Below are 25832 nucleotides of genomic sequence, written 5' to 3'. Positions count from 1 at the left end.
AAAAAATTAATGATTAATTAATGAATGCACATTTTTCAAAAGAATATGCAAATTAGTTAGCCTTCATGAAGTCGCTTGCATATCCATGACCGAGCGAGTTTATTTAAATAAATTAAACTCAACTTTTATATATATATATATATATATATATATATATATATAAGATAGTGTGTAAGTTGGTCCAACTGCTTGTTCTCTAAAAATAGAGATTATGAATGTATTTCACATCTGTATAAATAGTGTATTTGGCCATCTGAATAGTAGCTGTTTTGGAATATTTTTAAATGATATAATACTTAAAATTGTCCAAACAATTATAACGAATAAGAAAATACACAATAAAATGTTCTCATTTTATATTTTGCTGTCTTGATTTTTGCGAAAATAATATATATATATATATATATATATATATATATATATATATATATATATATACTAGCAGGCCGCTCAACATTGCCCGGTCATAAAATATGCTTAAATATGATATTTTGATTCATACAGATTTTATATCATTATATTGGACCCAATATGTAATGACCATTTAAAACATTAATATGTGTTGTTTAAGCCTCGTTTATTTACTTGGAGGTCGTGTGTCTTTTTGATCTGCTTTCAGTTTAGATTTATTCTTCCATTACCTATATGAAGGAAGAATTTTGGCAGCAGTATACTGCTAAAGAAAAATCCTCCCTTCATGTATATTTCATTAAATATAACAAGTAAGGGTCGTTTTGAGTGTTGCTGCACGATATTTTTATATACATTGGTATAAGCAATGAGTTTTGTTGGATATAATGACAAAAACAGATCATACATCTACAGTTTTGATTTGATAAATACTTTTGTTCTACTTTTGATGCTTTGTAAAATATCTTTAAAATTTTAAATCCAAAACATATTCTAATAAATGTGTGCACATAAATGTATTCTTACTGTTTCACAAACACACACACAAAAAAAAAAAATGCTGAACAGTACTAGCAACCTATTACTGGGAGCTCAAACAAAGTGGATGCTCACCAATAATTTAGTGAAAAATAGCATGACAGGTCAGTATATGTAGAAATTTAGATGAACCATGTAGATTATGTCAGAATGACAAATTTGAAATTCTAAACTTTAAAGCCCCCCACCCTCCCCGCAAAAAAACCTATTAAGCTGTAGAAGTGAAATAGCAAACAACTGTATACACAGATTAAACTTTACTTTAGGATAACAATACTTTAGAAAAATAAAATAATTGAAAAAGGACTAAACTCATCTAACACCTAAACTAGAAACAGAAAAAGCACTCCAAGCATGCAGGTCTAAACATTAGATCACCTATTAATTCGACACAATCACACACACAAAAAGGTGCACCATCCCTATACAAAACTGAGAAGAAGAGGAAGTCAGTCGAACCTTTAAGAGAAGCCTTGCCATTGGCTAATGAAAACATTAATCTGTGGGAATGGAATAACAATGAATCTGATTGGTTAGCTAGCTAAGCTAAGCATCACGTGTATATATAAAAAAAACCTGATGACATGAATTGCATGCATTTCAACCCAACAATTCTCTATGAGGATGAAACATGGAAGTCTCTAGCTTAATTACCATATATATTTGCATAATTTATTACTATATATATGGTCGGCTCCCACTTATATCTGAGTATTGGGTCCTGTCACTTGTCACCAGTCTCCTATCTTTGGGATGGATACCTGTGTGTGACATGACTGTTAAGTTGTGGACAGTCTTTGCAAGGCAAGGTAGGGGAGGGATGGGGTTATTCCCGTTGCTCTTTTCTTTTTCACCTCCTAGCGGCTTCAATTTTTCTCCTCCTCTTTTTAAAGTCCACAGTGTCATCATGTGCCGCAGTTCTCCACATCTTCCTGTTCTTAGCAAATTCTTCCCATGAGGATGGGTCAATATATGTCAGAGTCAGGGAATTGACTCTTATAGCGCATTTTTTGGGTCCCTGTGGCCTCATACCCTGGGTCAGCTCCCCGTACATTTTCTTAGGGAGCCTTGAATTATCCACCCTGTGGACATGTCCCACCCAGCGATGATGGTAGCCTCTACACTGGTCACTGAGGACTGTTCCAAGACTTCAACGTTGGTGGTGCGGCTCTCTCAGAAGATTTTTAAAATCTGTCTCAGTTTGGTTTGTTGGAAGCGTTCCAGATTTTGTATATCGCTTCTATACAGCGTCCACGTCTCACAGCTGTGCAGGAGTGTGGAAAGGACTACTGCCTGAAACTCCATATATATATATATATATATATATATATATATATATATATAATAAATGACAAAAATTTATATTCCAAAATTCATGATGTTGACAATCTTATAGTTTATTCCTTTAAATCAGTTGATTTATACAATTCTTGACAGTATGTTTTGTAGCGCAAAATCAATCAATTATTATATCAATTAGTGAATCTATTATGCCCTTAACTCATCAGAAGAAATGTTTGATTAAATTTGTTAGATTAAATTTCAATATGGCATAATGTAAAAATATAAAGGTAACTGCAGCTTCTCTTCCAATTTTCGGATTTTCACCATGTCAAATCACATTTTAATTCCTTTTGACGGATTGATTGTTGCTATTTCTTCTGAGGAGTTAAGGGCATATTAGATTCACTAATTGATATAATAATTAAATGATTGATTTTGCACTATGAAATATACTGTCAAGAATTGTATAAATGAACTGATTTAAAGGAATAAATTATAAGATGGTCAACATCATGAACTTTGGAATATAAATTTTTGTCATTTATTCTATATATTGCTCTGTAATCACATTGAGCTTCTTATATAAGGATTGATATATAATAGGTAAAATATATTTCTACAGAAATATATATATATATATATATATATATATATAGGTATCGTTGCAAAGGAACTGGCTTGGAAATAAAATCAACATCGCTTCACTGGTAGAAGTCTGTCCCATCAATAAGGTTCAACTGACAGAGAATATACATTCTTCTGACACTAGTTACTATATATAACGTTTGGAGTTCATTTGCTTTCATTTTTATTAGATAAAATTATTCACTATTCCAATTCAATAATTTTTTTTTTGATAGGACATTTTGTTCTTTCTTTCTGTTTAATTTCAGCCAGAAATATTGCATACATTTTGAAAACTCTTATTTTGTTATTCACCTGCCCAAGTAATGCATTGTTCACACCAGTTAATTAAAAGAAAAAAAAAAAGAAAGCAAGATGACTGAAACATACTCATGAATGTGTAGCGAGATATAGATGCTTATGTAAAATAAAAAGCATATCCTGCACTACTTTGGTATTGAGCACACTTGCATTAACCTTGTTCAAACTTCATTGGTTCCTTCACCTCTAGAAAATATTAACTTGGAATTATATATATATATATATATATATATATATATATATATTAGCAGGGAGGCTCAATGTTGTCTGGGATTGAATGATGATCAACAAATGTTCCATGTTCCCATACCTTTATTGTCACCGAAATTGGTGAAATCGTCCATTTTTCAATCAAATCGATTGATTGCCTGTTCTAGTTGAGGACCCCCCACTGCCACAGCATACCAAGAGGAAGTTTCACATCCTCCCTGCAATGACAGTCCACAATACATTGTAGTTTACATTGCACAGTAGAGAATCTACTCTTGATTTTATAAAATAATTTGTTGTACTATCTCTTGAATTAAATTTTCAAATGCAAAACTCGAGTATCAAAGTTCAATTGTGCTCTAAATAGAAATATTCATTTTGAATGCACCTCCTCTCTTATTAAAAAAACTTACTTCTTTAATTGGATTGTTTCGATTTTTGATACTTATCAGAGGCATTCCAATGCAAAACCTATCTAAGAACACTGTCAGATACATCAAACACATTCATGTGAAATTGAAAAAAAAATCTGTTCAACCATTTTGGAGTCCATAGGGAAGGAACTCACACACACACACACACAGTTCCTTTTATATCGTAGTAGAGATATATATTTCAATTTTCTTATTTAGTTCTAGCTGGGGATGGGGCATCCTACCAGATGCCAGACATTCACTTGCTATCATTCCAGATATTCCAACCAAGAGATCTTTTGAAGATTCTAAACATCCTTTTTAATGCATTTGCTTTAACCTCTGTAGCACTTGGTTCAAGAGTATATTTGCCAGGTAATGTTTGAAATTAATTTTCATGAGTTCATATATATACATTATTTTATATATCCACATAAAATGTTATAAAATATATTTTATGTCAATTTCCAGTATTTACTTTGATAGTCCTCAATACATAAGTAGAGCTAGGTAGTAAATTATGAAAATGTATGGCAATTAAGCTATACAGAATCTTCTTCATTTCTATCCCCATTTGTCAGGCTGAAATCCACAGAATTTGTGTTATATGCTTTCTTTTCTGTATACATAGGTTCGTAGATCAAAACTACATTGTCATCGTTTAATGGATCAAAATTTTTGTAGCACACACTTGTTTGTAAATACTTGCTGCAGTTTCACAGTAACTCCATATCTGCATTTATTTACCATCGCTACAATTAAGAATAGAGACCATATTTTTTCTGCTCTAATAATTATTTTGTAATATTTTCTTTTCTCTATATTCACTTTCAGCCTTGCTTTGTTATGTACCTGAATTGTGCAACTACTAGTTGGTTCTGTGTAAATTACAGTGTGATTATTTCTTTTGATTTGTTCTAGAATTGTCCTTTCTTTTTTATATATATATAATTGTTAAGATTAATTCCTTGAAATATTAGGTTTGAAAATAAAGAATAAATAAAAATTAACATCAGATAGATATGAAATTAAAATCTTCTCAAATAAAGAGTGGCATGCGAAAATGGTTGTACTAACAGAAGAACATCGTCATGTATATAGTAACTATGTCTACCTTTTCATCTTTAACACAAAGTTTCATTCTCACAGAGAATTTAAAATCTAACCCTGACACCAACCATCAAATGACCAGCTGGTTTGACTCTACAGAGGAAGAGAGGAAGGAGGAGGATGAGGAGGAGGAGGAGGAGGAGGAGGAGGAGAAGGAAAAACAAGAGATACACTAATGACAATAATAACAACAACAAAGGAGGAGCAGGAGGAGGAGGAGGAAAAATGGAAAAAGGTAAAGGAGTAACACTTTGAATAAAAATGAAGACTCAAGGAAACAACTAGAACTTGAAGAAGAATAAGAATAAGAATAATAAGAATAACAGATAAACACCAACATCAAAAAGTAACATACTCTCCTGAGATATGGAATTGCTTTCTTTCCTGTGCATAGGAACTTTAAGTCTGTTGCTAGATTCTGTACCTGAATAAAGAATTGAACTGAATTTCAATAGAGAACCAAAGGCTTAGACGTGTTCACACTTAGCCTCATATATTTCCCCGGAAAGAGTTGAGAATTGGCAATCAAGAAATAAAGATAAAACACATTGCAAAAACATTTTCAAAAAATAAAAATAAATTAAAAAAAAAAAGCTACATACTTGTTCGATACACTCAAAACAAATCATGTCCAGAAGGTGAAGATGTTAAAAATGAATAATAGAAAAATAAAACTAGAATCAAAAGTAAAGAACCAAAAAAAAAAAAAATTGCAATCCAAAATTGCAGAAGCAAAAGAAACTATTTAAAAAAAAGAAAAAAAAAAAAGAAGTGTGTTGCTTTTTTTTAAAAATGTCTTTAAAAAAAAAGAAAAAAGAGTTCAATTTTTGGTATGGAGATTCCAATAGCAGGAAATTCTTAGAATATCAGTACATTTTGATAACAAGCTAGTAATTTGAATTTATGAAAGCTTTATCAGGGTAACCATGCTTGTGTGTAATATTAAACTACACTAGCACAAAATGCTGACTATGTTTAACATTAAGGTACACAAAACATTAAAATAAGTATCCAAAATATCAGAATAGTGAACATTTTGTGCAACGATACTTCAAAGAACATGGCCACACCAATATGTATATCTCAATAGGAGAAAGTTTGACTATTAAACACTATCTTCAAGTGTCTTCAGTCTCTGTAAAGAGGTTTGTCAGGTCAACCTGACATGAGAATACTTCATTCTACAACTCTGACTAAATATTCAAAACAATATAATATTTAAAACCAAAATCCAAATCCCACAAAATGGTTATATGTTGGCTCATATGAAGAATCATGCACTTTTTCACAGTGATGTTACCTCAAGTAACCATACTTAGCTAGATATTCCACCAGACTAGATGAATTCTTGTCCTGGAATTTGGCAAGACCAAGACAAAACCGCAATAAAAATAGAACATTGTTAAGTGATCAACTGGAGAGATTAAAATTGGTGTTTTTCACTGTTATTTATTAACTCAACATTTGAGAGGTAGAAAAGAGAATCTTGATTGAATCCAACAATATCTGTATTTAATGTAGAAATCAAATGGTAGCCTAAAAAAAGGAGGTCTCTTGATTTCTGAGAGCGAATTGAAGTATAATAAAAAGTATAAAAAAATCACATAAATAAAAGTTAAAACTCAAATAAAAATTACTTGTTTGTAATTAAAATTCACCAATATCCTAAGAATTTTGGAATCTTAGACTATTGGAATATCTATGCCAAATATTAAGCTATTTAAAAAAGCATCCTTTATTTTTACAGTGGGGATTATTGCACAGAAACAAAAAAATACAAATAAAAATATCCAAAAGGAGAAACTAAAGAGAAATCATAATTGTTAAAAAAAAAAAAAAAATCTATACTGTTGCAAAAATCCTCCCTTCATGCATATTCCATTAAATATAACAGGTGAGAGTCACCGTGAATATTGTACAAGTTTAATATACATTGGAATGAGTAATGGTTTTGTTGGATGTACTCTATGTAAAAATTGGTTAATGGAGTTTTTTTTTTCTTACATATTGGTTTCAGCTAACACAGTGGTTATTAACAAGCATAAGGTTCGACTTGGAAAGAAATTGTTAATTATATTTACTTACACATTGAGAAAACCAGTCCTGGATACCGTAAAGTTATTTCTCCTTGATCGTGTCCAGAAGGGTCAGGGTTATTATGAATTACTTGCTATTGGACCTCTTCCATAGCATAAAGAATATTAGAGTTTCTTAGTAAACTACGTTCATAGCTTTAAAGTGCAGTAAGTAATTATATATTACTTAATAATCTGTAATGTAATCTATTTTTTATAAATATCAACTGTAAATAAGCATATTAACCAAACTTAGTTTAAGCTTTTCTATTCTAATGATGGAGATGTTAAGAATATATGTTTAATTCATGAGCTACAAAATAAAATAAATATAACATGCATTTCATTCACAAATGTTAATTTTATACTGTGATCCAATCAACTGAAATTATTTCCATGATAATTTTGAAAATGATGAAAAGTTATGAACAACAGGACATTAGAAATCATATGGAATAGGAAAAAAGGTGTAGCATTTAGATGTTTTTAGTTCTATTTAAATGTTTAACTTTCAAACTATGGAAGACCGGATCCATGTAATAGTTATACAAATTGTTCGTTCAATAACCAATCATTTGCATCATTTAAACACCGAGTTATGACCCAATATACCCACTTTGCAGACGGTTTACAAAGTTGATCACAGGTATAGATATCTTGGTGAGAATGAATGAGAAGTTGTATTTGAATACTGATGTGGCGAAAATTATATCTCCATCTGAAAATGGAAACATAATTGTCTGGTTTTGGCAAAGGTGAAATTGGTTATAACTAGTGATGGGACGATTCCAGTATTTTTCCCAATTCCGATACAATTAACGATTCCAATTCTTTATAAATCTCTAAATATTTTACTATAAAAGTGTTATTTGGTCCCGATTACCATAAAAACACATCTTAAATATGCCTAGATTTTCTCAAACGTAAAAACACACTTGTGAGGGGGTGATCTGGAGATTTTTGTCACACTGAAAGTTTAAATCAATAAATATTTTATTATTACTATCAGCGGTGGAAGATGTTTCTTAAACCAAAATCAGATAAAAAAAAAAAAAAATGATAATTTAAGGAATCAGTTTTGGCATCAGAAAATAGGCTAAAATATTTTTGATTCTGATACCGATTCCGATACTGCAAAAAGCTCCGATTTTTCTGATTTCAATTAATCATCCCAACACTAGTTATAATGCTATAAAAGATTATTGATCTTGCCAAACTTTTTTATTTCTGGAAGAGGAGGTTTTAAAATTTTTTCTATTCATATTATAATTATTCGGAAACAAATATGATAACATATACCCTGAAATGGTTTTTTTTGAAAGAATCTTTTGTTACACATGGAAATCTGGAAAGAATTAGATGGACCAAAGAATCAGTAGATATGTGCATCACCAACATCTGAAGATTAGGAGAATTAGCAGGATACATTAGTAGGAAGAAGAGAATGCATCCTTCAAACAAGAAATGGATGGATTGACAAGAGAATTCTTACTCCATGGAGAAAAAAAATTAATAATTGGAATGTTGTTGCTAATGATGTTGGCTCAGTCGATTAAAAAATAAGGTCAGGTCAATACTGGATCATATTGTGAATTGGATGAATACATGTCCTGTTACTTAGATGGCAAGACTATAAAAGAGTGTAAAGATACGAAAATGCAGGGAATAACCACTATTGTGGATCTAAAGATCTTATCATTAAATGACTTGTGATGGCCTACATGAAAAAAGAACCAAGGAACTGAAGCAGTCAATGAAGGGAATCATATGGTGTAAAACAAGCAGAGTCACTATGGGCACAAGTGTAGAGAGAAATGGTATTATGATTGAAGATGTGGACAGGCTAAGAAAGAAGAGCAATTACAACCCTCGTAATGGAGTTTAATGTTTTGATAACGTTAACCTAAAATTAAATGGAATCAGAATACGTGGAAATCAGAACTAATTCAGTCTGAGATAAATAAGTTTTTTTTTTTCTTTTTACAAAGGAGTCACCACTTATCAAGGCCGAGAGGCCATTTGAGAATAAGGGTTAATGAGAGTATGATAGGCATCCAAACAGCAGCATAGTAATCGTTAGTAGTGAAAATTTGGTAAATTATATTACTTAAGGAGATGGCTCTTCAAGAATTTGTTAACACTGGACTTGAAGACAACCATATTGTAATCAGCTGGAAAGCAGGGAAACGAAACAGAGTTCCACAAGCATGCTGTTCTAAGAAAGAAACTTTGTTTATGGAATCTACGTTTAGGTTTAGACACAGATAAAGAGTGGAGGAAATTATTGATAGTGGTTTCAGCTAGTCGAGCGTTTTTCATGAAAGTTTGGCATGAAAATAATGATAAAGCAGAGACAAGCACTTGCTATAAAAATAACGATAAAGCAGAGACAAGCTCACATCTCTTCTGCGGGAAAGTTCAATGAATAAAGAAAGAATAGAGAGAATAAGAGCTACAAAAATAATTATTGGGTGAAAATTACAGATACTACGTTTAAAAAATCTAGACTGATAGTGTATGGAGTGTCCATGTCTTTAGAGAAGAATAAAGCTGATTTTCTGATCTGAATAAAGAAAAACTGAACAAAAGGCAAAGCAGGCATAACCTCAGTATTCTACATAGAACATGAGTAATTGACGGATATATACTGCATAGAACATGAGTAATTGACGAATATATACTGCATAGAACATGAGTAATTGACGAATATATACTGCATAGAACATGAGTAATTGACGAATATATACTGCATAGAACATGAGTAATTGACGAATATATACTGCATAGAACATGAGTAATTGACGGATATATACTGCATAGAACATGAGTAATTGACGGATATATACTGCATAGAACATGAGTAATTGACGGATATATACTGCATAGAGCATGAGTAATTGACGGATATGTACTGCATAGAGCATGAGTAATTGACGGATATATTCTGCATAGAACATGAGTAATTGTCGGATATATTCTGCATAGAACATGAGTAATTGACGAATATATTCTGCATAGAACAATAGTAATTGACGGATATATACTGCATAGAACATGAGTAATTGACGGATATATACTGCATAGAACATGAGTAATTGACGGATATATACTGCATAGAACATGAGTAATTGACGGATATATACTGCATAGAACATGAGTAATTGACGGATATATACTGCATAGAGCATGAGTAATTGACGGATATATACTGCATAGAGCATGAGTAATTGACGGATATATACTGCATAGAAGAGGAATAATTGACGGATATATAGTGCATAGAACATGAGTAATTGACGGATATATACTGCATAGAGCATGAGTAATTGACGGATATATACTGCATAGAGCATGAGTAATTGACGGATATATACTGCATAGAGCATGAGTAATTGACGGATATATACTGCATAGAGCATGAGTAATTGACGGATATATACTGCATAGAACATGAGTAATTGACGGATATATACTGCATAGAGCATGAGTAATTGACGGATATATAGTGCATAGAGCATGAGTAATTGACGGATATATAGTGCACAGAGCATGAGTTATTGACGGATATATACTGCATAGAACATGAGTAATTGACGGATATATACTGCATAGAGCATGAGTAATTGACGGATATATACTGGATAGAGCATGAGTAATTGACGGATATATACTGCATAGAACATGAGTAATTGACAGATATATACTGCATAGAACATGAGTAATTGACGGATATATACTGCATAGAACATGAGTAATTGACGGATATATACTGCATAGAACATGAGTAATTGACGGATATATACTGGATAGAGCATGAGTAATTGACGGATATATACTGCATAGAGCATGAGTAATTGACGGATATATACTGCATAGAGCATGAGTAATTGACGGATATATACTGCATAGAACATGAGTAATTGACGGATATATACTGCATAGAACATGAGTAATTGACGGATATATAGTGCATAGAACATGAGTAATTGACGGATATATACTGCATAGAACATGAGTAATTGACGGATATATACTGCATAGAACATAAGTAATTGACGGATATATACTGCATAGAGCATGAGTAATTGACGGATATATGCTGCATAGAGCATGAGTAATTGACGGATATATACTGCATAGAGCATGAGTAATTTACGGATATATACTGCATAGAGCATGAGTAGTTGACGGATATATACTGCATAGAACATGAGTAATTGACAGATATATACTGCATAGAACATGAGTAATTGACGGATATATACTGCATAGAACATGAGTAATTGACGGATATATACTGCATAGAGCATGAGTAATTGACGGATATATACTGCATAGAGCATGAGTAATTGACGGATATATACTGCATAGAGCATGAGTAATTGACGGATATATACTGCATAGAAGAGGAGTAATTGACGGATATATAGTGCATAGAACATGAGTAATTGACGGATATATACTGCATAGAACATGAGTAATTGACGGATATATACTGCATAGAACATGAGTAATTGACGGATATATACTGCATAGAACATGAGTAATTGACGGATATATACTGCATAGAGCATGAGTAATTGACGGATATATGCTGCATAGAGCATGAGTAATTGACGGATATATACTGCATAGAGCATGAGTAATTTACGGATATATACTGCATAGAGCATGAGTAGTTGACGGATATATACTGCATAGAACATGAGTAATTGACGGATATATACTGCATAGAACATGAGTAATTGACGGATATATACTGCATAGAGCATGAGTAATTGACGGATATATACTGCATAGAACATGAGTAATTGACGGATATATACTGCATAGAGCATGAGTAGTTGACGGATATATACTGCATAGAACATGAGTAATTGACGGATATATACTGCATAGAACATGAGTAATTGACGGATATATCATGCATAGAACATGAGTAATTGACGGATATATACTGCATAGAACATGAGTAATTTACGGATATATACTGCATAGAGCATGAGTAATTGACGGATATATACTGCATAGAACATGAGTAATTGACAGATATATACTGCATAGAACATGAGTAATTGACGGATATATACTACATAGAGCATGAGTAATTGACGGATATATACTGCATAGAACATGAGTAATTGACGGATATATACTGCAAAGAACATGAGTAATTGACGGATATATACTGCATAGAGCATGAGTAATTGACGGATATATACTGCATAGAGCATGAGTAATTGACGGATATATACTGCATAGAGCATGAGTAATTGACGGATATGTATGTCGATGACTGCTGTTCTGGATAAATTGTGATTCAAACAGAGACTACCAACATCATTACTGAAATGCTGAATAAAAGTTTTTTCTCAAGTGAAGACTAATGAAGGAAGACAACAGAGTGGTATTTTGCTTAAAAACGTTTCAAACTATGTGATTGGTTGAATATCATGACCTATTTCAGGGATGTCTACAGGCCCAGTGGAAATGCTTACCGAGGCACTGTCTAAATTTAATATGTTAACCAAATCTGAAGAAAAGAAAGAGACATTGCAACAAACATCTATTTTTTGGCGCACAAGTTGTGCAAGTATTGAGACATCCTAGATTTGAAACCAATTATAAGCTCGTCAGATAATGATTAACATTTGGAACTACCAGAGCATGTGACCCAAGATGAACCAGTACAAAGATTACAAAAGGAGTTTTGACTGCCTTTTTGAACTCATGTCTACATGTTAAGATGTTAATCTAGAAGATCCGAGAAGCACATGAAAAACATTGAGCTATGTTAAAATAATGTAAAAAAATTCATTTTGCCAATCAATCATTTGCATAAGTTTTTTGGTGGTCTTCAATATAAGCAAGTATATTTACCCAATCATTAGTCAGTTTGACAACCAGCGTGCTACCTATTACATTTTCAAATATTTATTTAGTATACAAACATGGCCAGAACGTTTTGGCGGCCATGTTTGTATACTAAATAAATATTTAGTATACAAACATGGCCAGAACATTGTGGTGGCCATGTTGGCAGACTATACAACTGTTAAGGTGTTAGTCGAAAGCACAATGAGAGAAAAAAAAAACACATTGGTCAATTCTTACATAGCATCCAACAAAAACCTTGCTTGTTTGCACATATAAAGCACTCAAATGGCAATCTGTCCATCATCTTCAACCAGATATGCAGGAATAAAAAGATGAAAATTGCAGATCAATGATAAATATTTAAACTTTGGTTTAGTATTGCTCAATCATGGCAACAACTTTAACCGCCTAAATGTCATATATATTTGTTTTAATTAACTATATCTTAAAGATATTTAAATAAATCATTGCATATATTGAAAATAGTCAGCTGAAAGATTTGAATACTTTGTTTAAATCAATAGAGCTGTAAGAATAATTATAGTGTACACATAGATATTTCTAAGACAGAAATGAAACCATGAGAGAGTTTTGAAATTAATTAAAAAGTAACTGTCGAATTTTTTTTTTCAAATATTCATGTTGAAAATAAGATTTTAGTAATACATATCTATAAAAAAATAAAATAGAAATAATTGTATCAATCATTTCTTATGTAATTGAAAAACTTTTTTAATAATACAAAATAAAAATCAAATCTGCCTTCAAAAGTTTAATGAGAAGAATCCAGATCATTCTGTTGCAAATAATTATTTTGAAGTTGATAGTTATAAGTGGGAAGTAGTAATGTGCAAGTTGGTTTCTGAAAGTATAGCAAGCCCACTGAAGGTAACAGAGCGTTGGTCTCTTTGTTATAATCCTTCTTCTCCTCTTTACCAGAGCAAAGGCAACGTTGTATTCAAATCTTACTATTCTATCAAAATATTTTGAGCACTTAGCATGTCTCTAGGTATCTCATTATTTGTTAGCCACACGCAACTTGAAACACTTTAAACAGCATTGCTAACATAACCCATCACTGATGGTCTTCTAAATATCAGCTATCATGTATGTGTAATCAAATGACAATTATGTGTACGAGTTAATAAGTTGGTTTTGTCTGTTTTGTAGTATAAAAAGTTATTTAATGCTGAACTGAACACAAGTTGCTATTTTACTGATAGTTGAGGCAAGGGAGACGATGACATTGTAGGTTCATACCTTTCCTGACAGAATCAACATATAAATGATCACAACGGATATGACTGAATTTGAACTCAACCTAGCAGATTCCAAAATCTGATATCGTATCCATTGAGTTACACACACACACACACACAAACACACACTTAAAAAGTATATAATTTATAAAATAAAATTATAATTAAGAAACTGATGAACACAATAGTTAGGGACACAAAAAGAGAAAACAAATACTTAAAGTAGGTGTGAAAAAAAAAAAAATGAAAAACTCAGGAGATTCACTTAAAGAGTTCAAATGAAAGTTCCATCTAAGATCAAATAATAAAAAGGTGGAAAAACAAAAAAGATGCAAAAGGTGTTGCCAAACACAAGGAAAATCGTGCTGTGTGCAGTTGTGCAATAAATAAACCAAGTATTTGTTAAAAAAAAAAGATATTGTAATGCATGAAAATTTAGAGTCAAATTTTACAGAAAGAAATTAATAGAAAATGAAAAAAAAAGAGCATAGCATGAAAATATAAAAATGATTTTTCTTTTTTTAAGTTGAGAAATAAAAACCATGAAGATTGACAGATTTTGTTCAAAGTCAAGAGGGAAATAATGAAGAGAAAGAAGGGAAGGTTGATCAAAAGAGAATTGCATTGCATGAAGAGAGAACAAGTATAAGAGAAGAATTAGTAATTCATAGAACCGAGAGGAAAAAAATGTAAAGAAAGGTTGAAGCAAAGAAGGAAAGAGTGGAAAAGAAAAAAAGAAAAGACAGTTTTAAAGAGGATAAAGAACCAGGGCATCCTCACCAATTTTCACAGATGAAAATGGTCAAAACAAATAAGGAAAAGACAGATTTTATTGATAAGAAATCAATTATGAAAATATAAGTCGCATTAAAAATTATATCACACTTTTTTTTATATCCATGTGTATCTCAGTAAAATACAATACGCAAGATGAAGAAAATAATTGCACAACCCCATTTCAATAATAATAATAATAATAATAATAGTATAAATAAAAAAACAAATATTTCAGAATTCCTTTTAGATGAAGAATGATAATTTTTATTATTCGTTTTATTCAGATTACCATTTTTATTTGGGATGTTATTATCACAATGCTTCGGATGGTTGGTCTTATTTCGGTGCAATTTTTTTCACATTATTAAAGATGTTGAGTAACAATCAGTTCTGAGTGACAGTCTCCTGGAGGTTGAAGGTTCAATCTTTACTACAATAACTAATAATAAAATAAAAAAAAATAATTATATAACACTTCCATATGCCCATCAATGATGTAACGAGAACATCAACTTCTACAGTTTAAATAAAAGATTCAGGTTGAAATCCTGTATAGATGCTTGAATTCTAAAAGATGCACTTGAAGGTTAGAGGTTATATCGTCCGAAACATTGTGAGAATATTCAAGATGAGAATAGTAATCCAAATAAATTGTTTTATTTTTATTTCTACTTTTACTTATTTTTAGCATTCGGTATAACAACTTCCAGTAGAGTTTTTTTTTTTTTTTTTTTTAAATCTGTACTGAATGCTCTCAACAGTATTCATTCAATCCATTTAATTTGTCTTTTTTTCAAGAAAACAGGCCGCACGAGACATGCATCATAGCCAGGGCTAAAAAAAACACAAAAAAAAAAAACTCAACATGATATTTTGTTATTTGGACATTCCTGTTATGGAAAACTATACATGTAAAAATCTGTCTTAAAAAGAGAGAAAAGTTGACTTCTCTCTTTAGCAAAAATGTTTGCCAAAGAAAAATATTGAAGCCTTCATATAAAATAAAGAAAAAAATATGAACAGTTGAAAAATCAATATATTCAATATGAATTATGATTTGTGCATTAAATGACAAAATTTTATATTTTCATAATCTGTGAAACAAAAAAATTCTAGAACCTATTTTCTTTCAATTATAGTTGTATATCTAGAAATCTGACAATTAAAATCTAGCCTTCAATTGTAGTGTTGTATTGATTCTGTCCTTGATTATTGATTCTGGAGGAGAAATTCTTAATTGTGTGTTAGTTTTTTTTTTTTTTTGATGAGCTGATTTGTGTCCACACGGCAAGTAAATAGCAAATTAAATTATCTCTTAAATTTAAAGCTAAAATTATTCATCATCATCATCATCATCATCATCATCATATTTGGTTTAACACTTGTTTTACATGTTAGCATGCATTGGACAGCTTTTAGAAATTGATTTCCAAAGTCTTTATTTATCCTTCAAGTTCATTCGTGTCACTTCCTCTGATGTTTTCCTCGGCCTTTTCCCTTGTGAAGTGAACTAGTTACCGCATTCATTCTTTCAACCATCAACGTCTCCTGCACACATATCCCTATACTCTTCACATTTTATCTTCCGCTGAGGTCATCAAATACAAGCCTGTCTTTACACGTTCATCTCAGCATTCTTCTCTATGCAATGTATATTCTCAATCTTCACTAGCCAGATTTCATGCTCGTACATTATTCACGCCACGTACACATTCCTGATAGAATTTTCCCTTGGTCAACAGTGGTAATGCTCTGCTGGTTGGTGATGACTAGGGCTATGACACTATATATACATATTTCATAGTCGTACCATTGGTTTTGTTACGCCGAATGAACCAAAAGAGGTTGGACACAGCGTAATTTCATCAGCGACAATTGAAAAACTCTTGGTACAACTTTAAAATATGTATATATAGTGTCGTAATAAATATTATATATATATATATATATATATATATATATATATATATATATATATATATATAATCTTGACTTCGACAGTCAGACAGTTCTATCTTTTAAAAAACGAGATGAATTGTGAATATATATATATATATATATATATATATATATATATATATATATATATATATACTCTTATTTGTAGTATTCTGAATTTTACTGAGTTTATATAATTCAGTAATCGTTCATATACCAATAAATTTTAAGCTAAAAAGAGATGACTTAATATTTGCCTGCTTGAATCTTGTCTTTGATAATCAGGTGATTCCATTTTTTAAAAAATGGATGGCAGGTGAATATATATATATATATATATATATATATATATATACATACACACACACACACACGCACAAAGTGAGAGTTAAAAGAATTAGATTCTTTAAGAGGAGACTTATTGGAATAATGCAAAGCTCAACAAATTGATTTGGAGCTTATAGAAGATAAAGAATAAAAGAACGGCAATATAAAAATATATACTAATGCATATAGATCTCATCATTTATTCAATTTAGGGTGTAATATAAGTAAAATCTATATACTAAGGTATTTCAAAGCCTAATGCTTCTCATCAGAAAAGAAGAGAAGATGCTAGGTTACATATTAGAGATGCGACATTTAGAAGCAAAATAATGTAGTTATCGCTAGACGTTGTACCTCTAATATGTTACCTAGCATCTTCTCTCTGCTTCTGATGAGAAGCATTAGGCTTCGAAATACCTAAGTATAAAGAGTTTACTTATTCTCTACTTCTAATTGATGTAACACTCATATTGAATAAATTAAATCTATATGCATTAGTATATATGTTTATATTGTTGTTCTTTTATTATTCATCTTATACATATACACACTTTTTTAGCTTTGATTTTACTACCATATAATAGGTTCAATATAATTAGTGGGACCTGTGGAAATTCCACAGCCAACTCTTTCTTTCATACATAATATATTGATTGTAAAATACACCCAAATATATTTTAATTCTTGCAGATTTCGTATATCTTATGAAATTCTTGATAAAATTATTTATAAAAAATAGATGACTTAGGTGCCATCAGCTATAATTGAAGCTGAAACCAAAACTCATGAAGAATTCTTGGTAAAATTATTTATTACAAGAAATGAAAGTCCATAACAATTAAATGACAGTCACTCGGATGTAAGCGTGGCACACAAAATAAATAACACACACATTATCCTATTAATATATAGATAATCGAAAGAGAATTGTCTCTATAATAATAAATACCTAATCTGCATGAATTAACATATCATATTGAAGCATATCATACAACCGAGCAACGATAGTATTAAACTCTAAAATACAAACAATAAGAACATCTACCATTGCTGTTTTACTACATCAACTCAAGAATTTTGAAATATGTCTAATTTGCTTACACTAGTTGGAAAGGTTTCAAGATGGTTATTTTATGATACATTGTGAAATGGAAGGATTTCTTTCCCCAAAAAATATATAAAATCACAAATTAATGAAAAACTTGTAGTAAAAAAAAAATCCTTCAATCTCAAAATGCATCATTCAGTATAAAATGTCCATGTATAAATATTTCCAATCAGTGAGTGTTAACTAAGGCAAACAAATAGAGCAATTTCTAAAATAGACTTGATTTAGGGTAAAGAACTAATAATAGCATTTTCTTTGTTTTTCTTTTTTATTAGATTAAACATTTTTATATATGAAAAATAAAAACATTGAATATGACAGTTTTATGCAATCTATAAAAGTAAAAATGTCCGTGTCTGTACATTTCCCTACCAAATAACTCTGTCAATTTTCAGTTTACAGACTCGAGATTTGACATAAGGGATATTGAGATTTGAGAAAACCTTTTAATCGGTTTTCGGACAGAAATTTGGCTGTCAAGGGGTCAAAGTTCAATGATTTGACCGTTGAAAACTCTACCAAACTCCTCCACCAATTTTGGGTCTAAACACTTGAAATTTTAGATGTAGGTTACTTGGACATCAAACTTTTTTCATTTGATTTGAGCCCAAAATAATAAATGTTAAAGGGTCAAAGTTTTAAAAAATTGATCTCTGTGGTCTCTACCAAATTACTCAGCTAATTTCTGGTCTAAACATTTTTAATTGTACATAAAGTGTATTCAGACATAGGGCAAGCTTTTTAATCGGTTTTTGGCTGAAAATTTGGCTGCCAAGGGGTCAAAGTTCAAAAGATTTGACCTTTGCAGTGTCTAGCAAACTACTCAGCCAGTTTCTGGTCTAAACATTTGAAATTTTAGATAAAGGGTATTCAGACATACAGCAAGCTTTTAAATCAGTTTTTGGGCGAAAATTTAGCTGCCATGAGGTCAAAGTTGAAAGAGTTGACCTTTGCAGACTCTACCAAACTTTTCCACCAATTTTCGGTCTAAACAATTGAAATTTGAGATGTAGGTTGCCTGGACATGAGTCAAACTTTTTAATATATATGTATGTGCAGAAAGTTATGAACAATACATAGAGCCCGAGCAAAGCTGGGTTGAATTGCTAGTGTTTTTAAATAATGCTGAGTGGCACATTTTTATAATTCACTAAAATTAATATTAACAAACATAGCAAAAAAGAATTTTCTTTTATTATATAGGAAGCAGTTGTTTGTATATCCACCTAAAAGTCTAAAATTACTAATCAAAGACCCACAAGGTTTATATTTTCTTGGTCACTGTTGTTATGAATGTATAATATCTTAAACTTAGAAAAAAAAATTATTTTAAGGGTCAACTGGTTTCGGTTTTGTTAGAGAGAGAGAGAGAGGATCTAGGTTTTTTGTGACAATTTCTGTATAACTATGGTCCCAAACAATGTCTGGTAGCTTTGCTAATATAGAATCAATTTAATATTATCCAGTTTAGTCTAAATAGTTGGAGATTCAAATATGGATATTCTGTATTTGATAAAGAAAATCAATATCTGAAAGCAAAATTGTTAAAAACAAAAAAAATGACAAAAAAAAAAATGCTTTCATTTTGCAAATTATCTTCATATTTTCTTTTTTTTTTTTTTAGATGCATCCACAAATCTCTAGAAGAGGTTGTCTGTCAGACAAACTGTTTGTCTGACAGGTTTGAAATAGTATTTTCATTACTGAACACATAAAAATAGATCCTTTCCTGTTGCCCTAGTAGCTTGGATATTAATAAGACAAACAATAAATTCATTCTCAGGATCAAATGGAGCGATCAAATTACCAAGTCAGAGGTCGCACTAACCAACAGGTGATATTGTCAACCTGCAATCCTCTATCAAATACGCCCTAAAATAGAATACTGTTGCCATATCTTAGTAGGAATTGCTCAGTACGCCCTAACCAACCTTTATAGAGTTCAAAACCAAGTAGGTGATGCCTTTTCCTCTTCCCTGCAACCTTTTTCCACAGCAGAGATGTTGCGAGCCTGTCTCTGCTCTATCGTTATTTTCATGGCAAGTGCTTGACTGAACTCCCATCTATGGTTCCCCTTTGCCAAACTTTCACAAGAAACATTCGACCAGCTACAACCACTGCATGCTATTTCCCCCACTCTCTAACTGTGCCTAAATCTAAATGCCGATTCCATGGACAAAGCTTCTTTCCCAGAACGTTCCACCTGTGGAACACTGTTCCATTGACCTGCTTCCTGGTTGAATACAACATGGTAGCTTTCAAATCCAATGTAAACAAGTTCTTGTTTAGCAATCCCCATAAATAATCAAATTTTACCCAATTTACACCATTAACGATTACTACACTGCCAACTTACATTCAGTAACCCTTATCTTGAGTGGCCTTCAGGTCTTGATAAGTATTGACTCTCAAGTAAAAAAAAAAAAAAAAAAATGTCTAAGTTGGCTTAGACATACTCTAAGATGGCCTCTGAGAGAATTGCCAACCAAGTGTTCTAATGGAGCTGTGATGGAAAAAAGAAAAGACGAAAAAGGAACAGGAAGCAGACAATCAAGAGATTTGATTGCAACTAAAGAAACTGAAGGGATGCTATGGATCTGACTTATGATCGAAAACGCTGGTATACTTTGACTGCTTCATGCATTGCAAGACGTGGAAATTTCTAAGTAACTAACCAACAAGTTTCTCAATGAGAGAGGGTCACTGTCTTTTGCTTAGATTTCCTGATGAAGCTTCGATTTAAGTGATTTTTACTGTGAGTTCTAGTTGAGAGGAAGAGCAATCAAGTCGATACAGTTCAAAGGTTAGAGTAAAACTGACTTCTTTATTACCCTACAAATTGGCCATCGTTTTTGTCTCATTTTCTTAAAGATTCTCTGATTTAGTGAGTATTGTTTATGTGTAGGTGCAATATGATTTGCATGGCATCATCATTACCGAGTAGAAAAACGTCTGCCAATCAAATCACAACCCCAATCCTCTAATTCTTACTTACATTTACTTATGGTACCTGAAAAAAAAAAAAAAAAAAACCTGCCTTTTTGAGGTACGATAATAGACTAATTATCAAGGGTAATTTTGGTTCTTATTTAGAATCCAACCTAATAAAAAAAACAAAAAAAAAACTTTATGATGTATGCAAAAAAAAAAAAAAAAATTTTATGATGTACATAAAAAAAATACTTTATGATGTACATAAAAAAAATTTTTATGATGTACATAACAGAATGAAAATGTCATATTCCAAAAGTTATATAAATTGAGTAGTTTTATTTTTATAAAGAAAATCATTTTCAAATTATTTAAAGTGATTAAGTGAAATTGGTAACATTACAAATTTGAACTATTGTGGACTTATCTGCAACTGTTTTTTGTTTTTTTCAAGATGGTGATGTGAAAGTTCCTTTTTTGTTTACTCATAAAATTTGATTTTCTTAGTTAAAAATAAAACTACTTGCTCAATATATGTGATGTTTGGAACATGATATTTGCGTTGCATGATGGATATGTACACCATAAAGATTTGTCTGTATTTTTGTTTTGTTAATTAAGTTGAAGCTTAAATAAGAACCATAATTTTATTTCCATATTTAAAAAAAAAAAACCAAAAACCTACCAGTTGATTTCTATGATAAATCATGCCCTACCACACACATATTTCATGCCATAAACATGCAGAATAAAAGCAAACATCTGAAAATACTTTTTAGGAGAACAGTGTTACAAAGACTACCAGTAAAACAGAAAAATATCGAAATATATACACTAATTATAAAATAATTTCTTTTTATACTTCTTTTCACCACAAACAAGACATATAACAACTTGGACATAAGGAGCTACTATTTGGGATCTTTTCTAACAGGAAACTGTGGGTAATTGAGCAGCGAGATGTCTGTACTCAGTACATTTAAATTTCTGCAGGTTAATACAATCATGGAAGCAGGAAACAGGAAGAGAATTATAAAGTCTAGCAGGTCAAGAGTAGAAGCTATTTGAGTAAAAGTCTTTCCAGCATCTAGGGACCGTAACAGTGAAGAGGTGGGATTTTGCTGCATGTCAAGTTATTTTAGAGTATGCATATCAAGGGGACACAAGTGCTATTAGTTCATCAGAACACATTACATTAAAGTACTTGTGAAACAGACCAGAGGATGCAACATTGCAGTAATGGGACAGAGATTGGAGTTTGGTCGATAGTATGGGACTTATTAGATTTAAAACTCAGAGTTTATTAGTGAAGCCTAATTGCTGAAAGGTCAATTTCTCTCCCATTTTTGAACCTGCCTCTCAAGATATATTATATAGATGAGTGGGTGGGGACTTCTTGAAATAATTATGTGACACCTCATGCTTTTTTTTCTAGCTTGATGCTTTATTAACACTAATGAGTTAGGCCAAGAATTTTATAGATTTTTGTTTTTTCTATTGTTAATTTCTTTACCTTCACTTTGATGCCAGCTGATGTGGCTTTTTGGTAATTAGAAAGAATGCTGTACAGCAAAATTCACTCTTTTTCATTTGGCTGGCCTCGGCATCAGACACACCCGGCAAACTGTCTTGGTTTGTTGGCTGCTTTGATGAGCACTTTGCACACCATATGCACTCACACACAAACACAAAGTAAATAAAATTTTTCTCCTCTCTACTTACGCACACATCATTTTACCTAAACTTTCTTATACACTTTCTTCAATAAACACTTTGCCTTGATGTACGCTCATGCGCAATATGTAAATCCCACCTCTCTTCACACACAAACACACAATATGTAAATCTCACCTCTCTTCACACACAAACACACGATATGTAAATCTCACCTCTCTTCACACACAAACACATGATATGTAAATCCCACCTCTCTTCACACACAAACACACAATATGTAAATCTCACCTCTCTTCACACACAAACACACAATATGTAAATCTCACCTCTCTTCACACACAAACACACGATATGTAAATCTCACCTCTCTTCACACACAAACACACAATATGTAACTCTCATCTCTCTTCACACACAAACACACAATATGTAAATCCCACCTCTCTTCACACACAAACACACAATATGTAAATCTCACCTCTCTTCACACACAAACACATGATATGTAAATCTCACCTCTCTTCACACACAAACACACAATATGTAAATCTCACCTCTCTTCACACACAAACACACAATATGTAGATCTCATCTCTCTTCACACACAAACATCATTTACAGACTTTCTGTGTATGCATTTTTATTAACACTATTTCATAGCGAAGACAATCATATTCACAACCAATAAATTTTTTGATTTCTATATTGTTTTGAATTGTTATTTTGTTTTTCATCAGCATGCTTGTATTTTGAACACAAATATATGGAGTAATGGTGCTGCACTAGCATTGCATATATGTTGGCCAAAAATCTCATATTGATAAAATTGTGTGACCACTTCTCGTGTGTTTATGTTTGTATATACGATGGCAACATAAATTTAATAATTACACATTATCATTTTTTTTAATTACTATAAAATGAATATTTATTGAAATAAAAAAAATGCAATAGTGTAAAATAAAATGAAAATTAAAAAATCATATAAACAAAAATAATTATGAAATAAAAAAAATCATTCAAATGCATTTAGTTTTATTTAATTTTTTCGATGAGGGTTAAGGTGCTCAGCATTTTGACATCTTCTGGCATTTTCTGTAAACCACCCGGACGATTTTGATGATAACATGATCCTTATACCGCACAATTACCGAAAAAAGAAAGGAGTAAAACAAAAATGAAAAAAAAAAATATCTCTTGCATAATGCCAGGTGAATTAGAATATATAAAACTTTTCATGAGTAAAAAAAAAAAAAAAAAAAAACTATTTGTTTATTAATTGTAATAAAATGGGACTTATTATATCTAATATAATATTAAAAGCTAAAGTATCTATACTTATATACCTTTATCTAAAATATTCCTGAACATTTTTTTATTGCATTTTCACCCCAAACAAGGCGCAGTACCACTGCTATCTGGGATATAATTTGCAGGGATACTATAGAGGGAGTTGAGCAGCAAGATGTCTGTTTACATTACACTTGAACTTCTACAAGTCAGTACAGTCAGGGAAGCAGAAACCTGGAATTGAATTCCAAAGTCTAGCAATCCTAGGGAAGAAACTATTAGAGTAGAAGACTTTCTTGCATCTGGGGATTTCTACTTTGTAGGGGTGGGACTTTGCTGCTTGTCAGGTTTGTTAGGGGTATTTTCATCGAGGGAGTACAAGGGCTTGGAGTTCGTTGGAGCACCTACAATTAAAATATTGTATAACAGGCAGGGGGATGCAACATCTTGTCAATGGGACAGAGGTTGAAGCTTAGCTAACAGTGCAGTATCTATTACGTTCACGGCTCTCTTTTGAATCCTGTCCAACAGTGAGAGACTAATAGCAGATGCACCAGTCCAAATATGGCAACAATACTTCATACATGAATGAATGGCAGCCTTGTAGAGGATACTCCCAGGTGTAAGTAACTTTCTAGTATGGTAGAGCGAACCCACCTTATTTACAGCAGCCTTGGCAATGTCCTGAATGTATCTGTTCCAACCTATGTTTTCTGTGATCATTAAGCTGTTAAAGGCAGATTAACAAAGCCAACAAGTCAGAAGCAGATTTTTACATCGGCAATAATGTTTTCCTTTAAACAAATGAGTTACCACTTTTCGGACAATCTATGGCAAGACAGATTAGTCAGCTATCGACTGCCTACTGTGAGGATAACATTGAACATTGCACATGTGAAGCTGCCACTTGATGGCTAAAAATGCTGACCTTTGTGTATGACTTTGACCAACCATTGGTTTTTGTTGACCTCAGCATCAGGGTAACCTGAATTTTTTTCAGGAACAGGAAGTGCTCCAAGTTAATGAAAAGGACCTCAACTGAAAGCAGATGATACCAACATCTCTTCATATCTATGCTGCATTCAAGTCCAATTAATAATAGTTACTGTTTAAAAAAAACGTAAACATTATAACCAGTGCTTTCAAACATTCACATTCATAGCAACTACCATTCATGACATTCATTTTCGAGTAGATGTACATATATATTCCTGTTTGGATAATTGCAGGATATTTTTATATATGAACAAGTACACAAGAAATTTTATGTCTTGGCTGCATGTTCGTTTTTTTTTTTGTTTATATAAGGACTATCCACTTATCAAGTGTTTCCTTTTCAGATTAAATATGTTTTTCACTCTTTTTCAAAGTGTTTTTTAACATGTTTTATTAACTGTTTGCTCGTGTGTGTGTGTGTGTGTGTATATATATATATATATATATATATATAGATAATAAAGTCTTATTCCTGTCTGCTTGTTTGTTCACAATCTGTTTCACAAACTTTCATATACTTTTATTTCCACATGATTTCTATGTAAACAAAAAGGATCAACATTCAAGTGGTTATCTCATTTGCATATTACATTAAAGAAAAGCTGTTTTAACAATTAGCTCTAAATTTTACTTGGAATTAGTAATAGAATTGTGTCCTATATTCTAT

The 25832-nt window shown here is 31.6% G+C and overlaps 1 protein-coding gene across 8 annotated transcripts in view; it reads right to left on the bottom strand.

Annotated features, from left to right (window-relative positions):
• LOC145239883 (syntaxin-binding protein 5-like) overlaps nt 1–25832 on the bottom strand; it is a 678091-nt gene that overhangs the window by 39139 nt on the left and 613120 nt on the right. For 4 of the 8 annotated variants that reach the window (XM_080103493.1, XM_080103494.1, XM_080103497.1 and 1 more), the window contains one exon: nt 5266–5334. The exons of the other annotated variants lie outside the window; for them this stretch is intronic. In XM_080103493.1, coding sequence (XP_079959619.1) covers nt 5266–5334 — 69 coding nt within the window. The remainder of the gene's footprint in view (nt 1–5265; nt 5335–25832) is intronic. 8 annotated transcript variants of the gene reach the window in all.

Source organism: Euprymna scolopes, chromosome 19 (assembly GCF_053919585.1).
Source record: "Euprymna scolopes isolate OS-2025 chromosome 19, ASM5391958v1, whole genome shotgun sequence".
NCBI classification, from domain to species: Eukaryota; Metazoa; Mollusca; class Cephalopoda; order Sepiida; family Sepiolidae; genus Euprymna; species Euprymna scolopes.
Note: the sequence above shows the minus strand (reverse complement) of the source record. Positions and strands in the feature narration are given on the sequence as shown.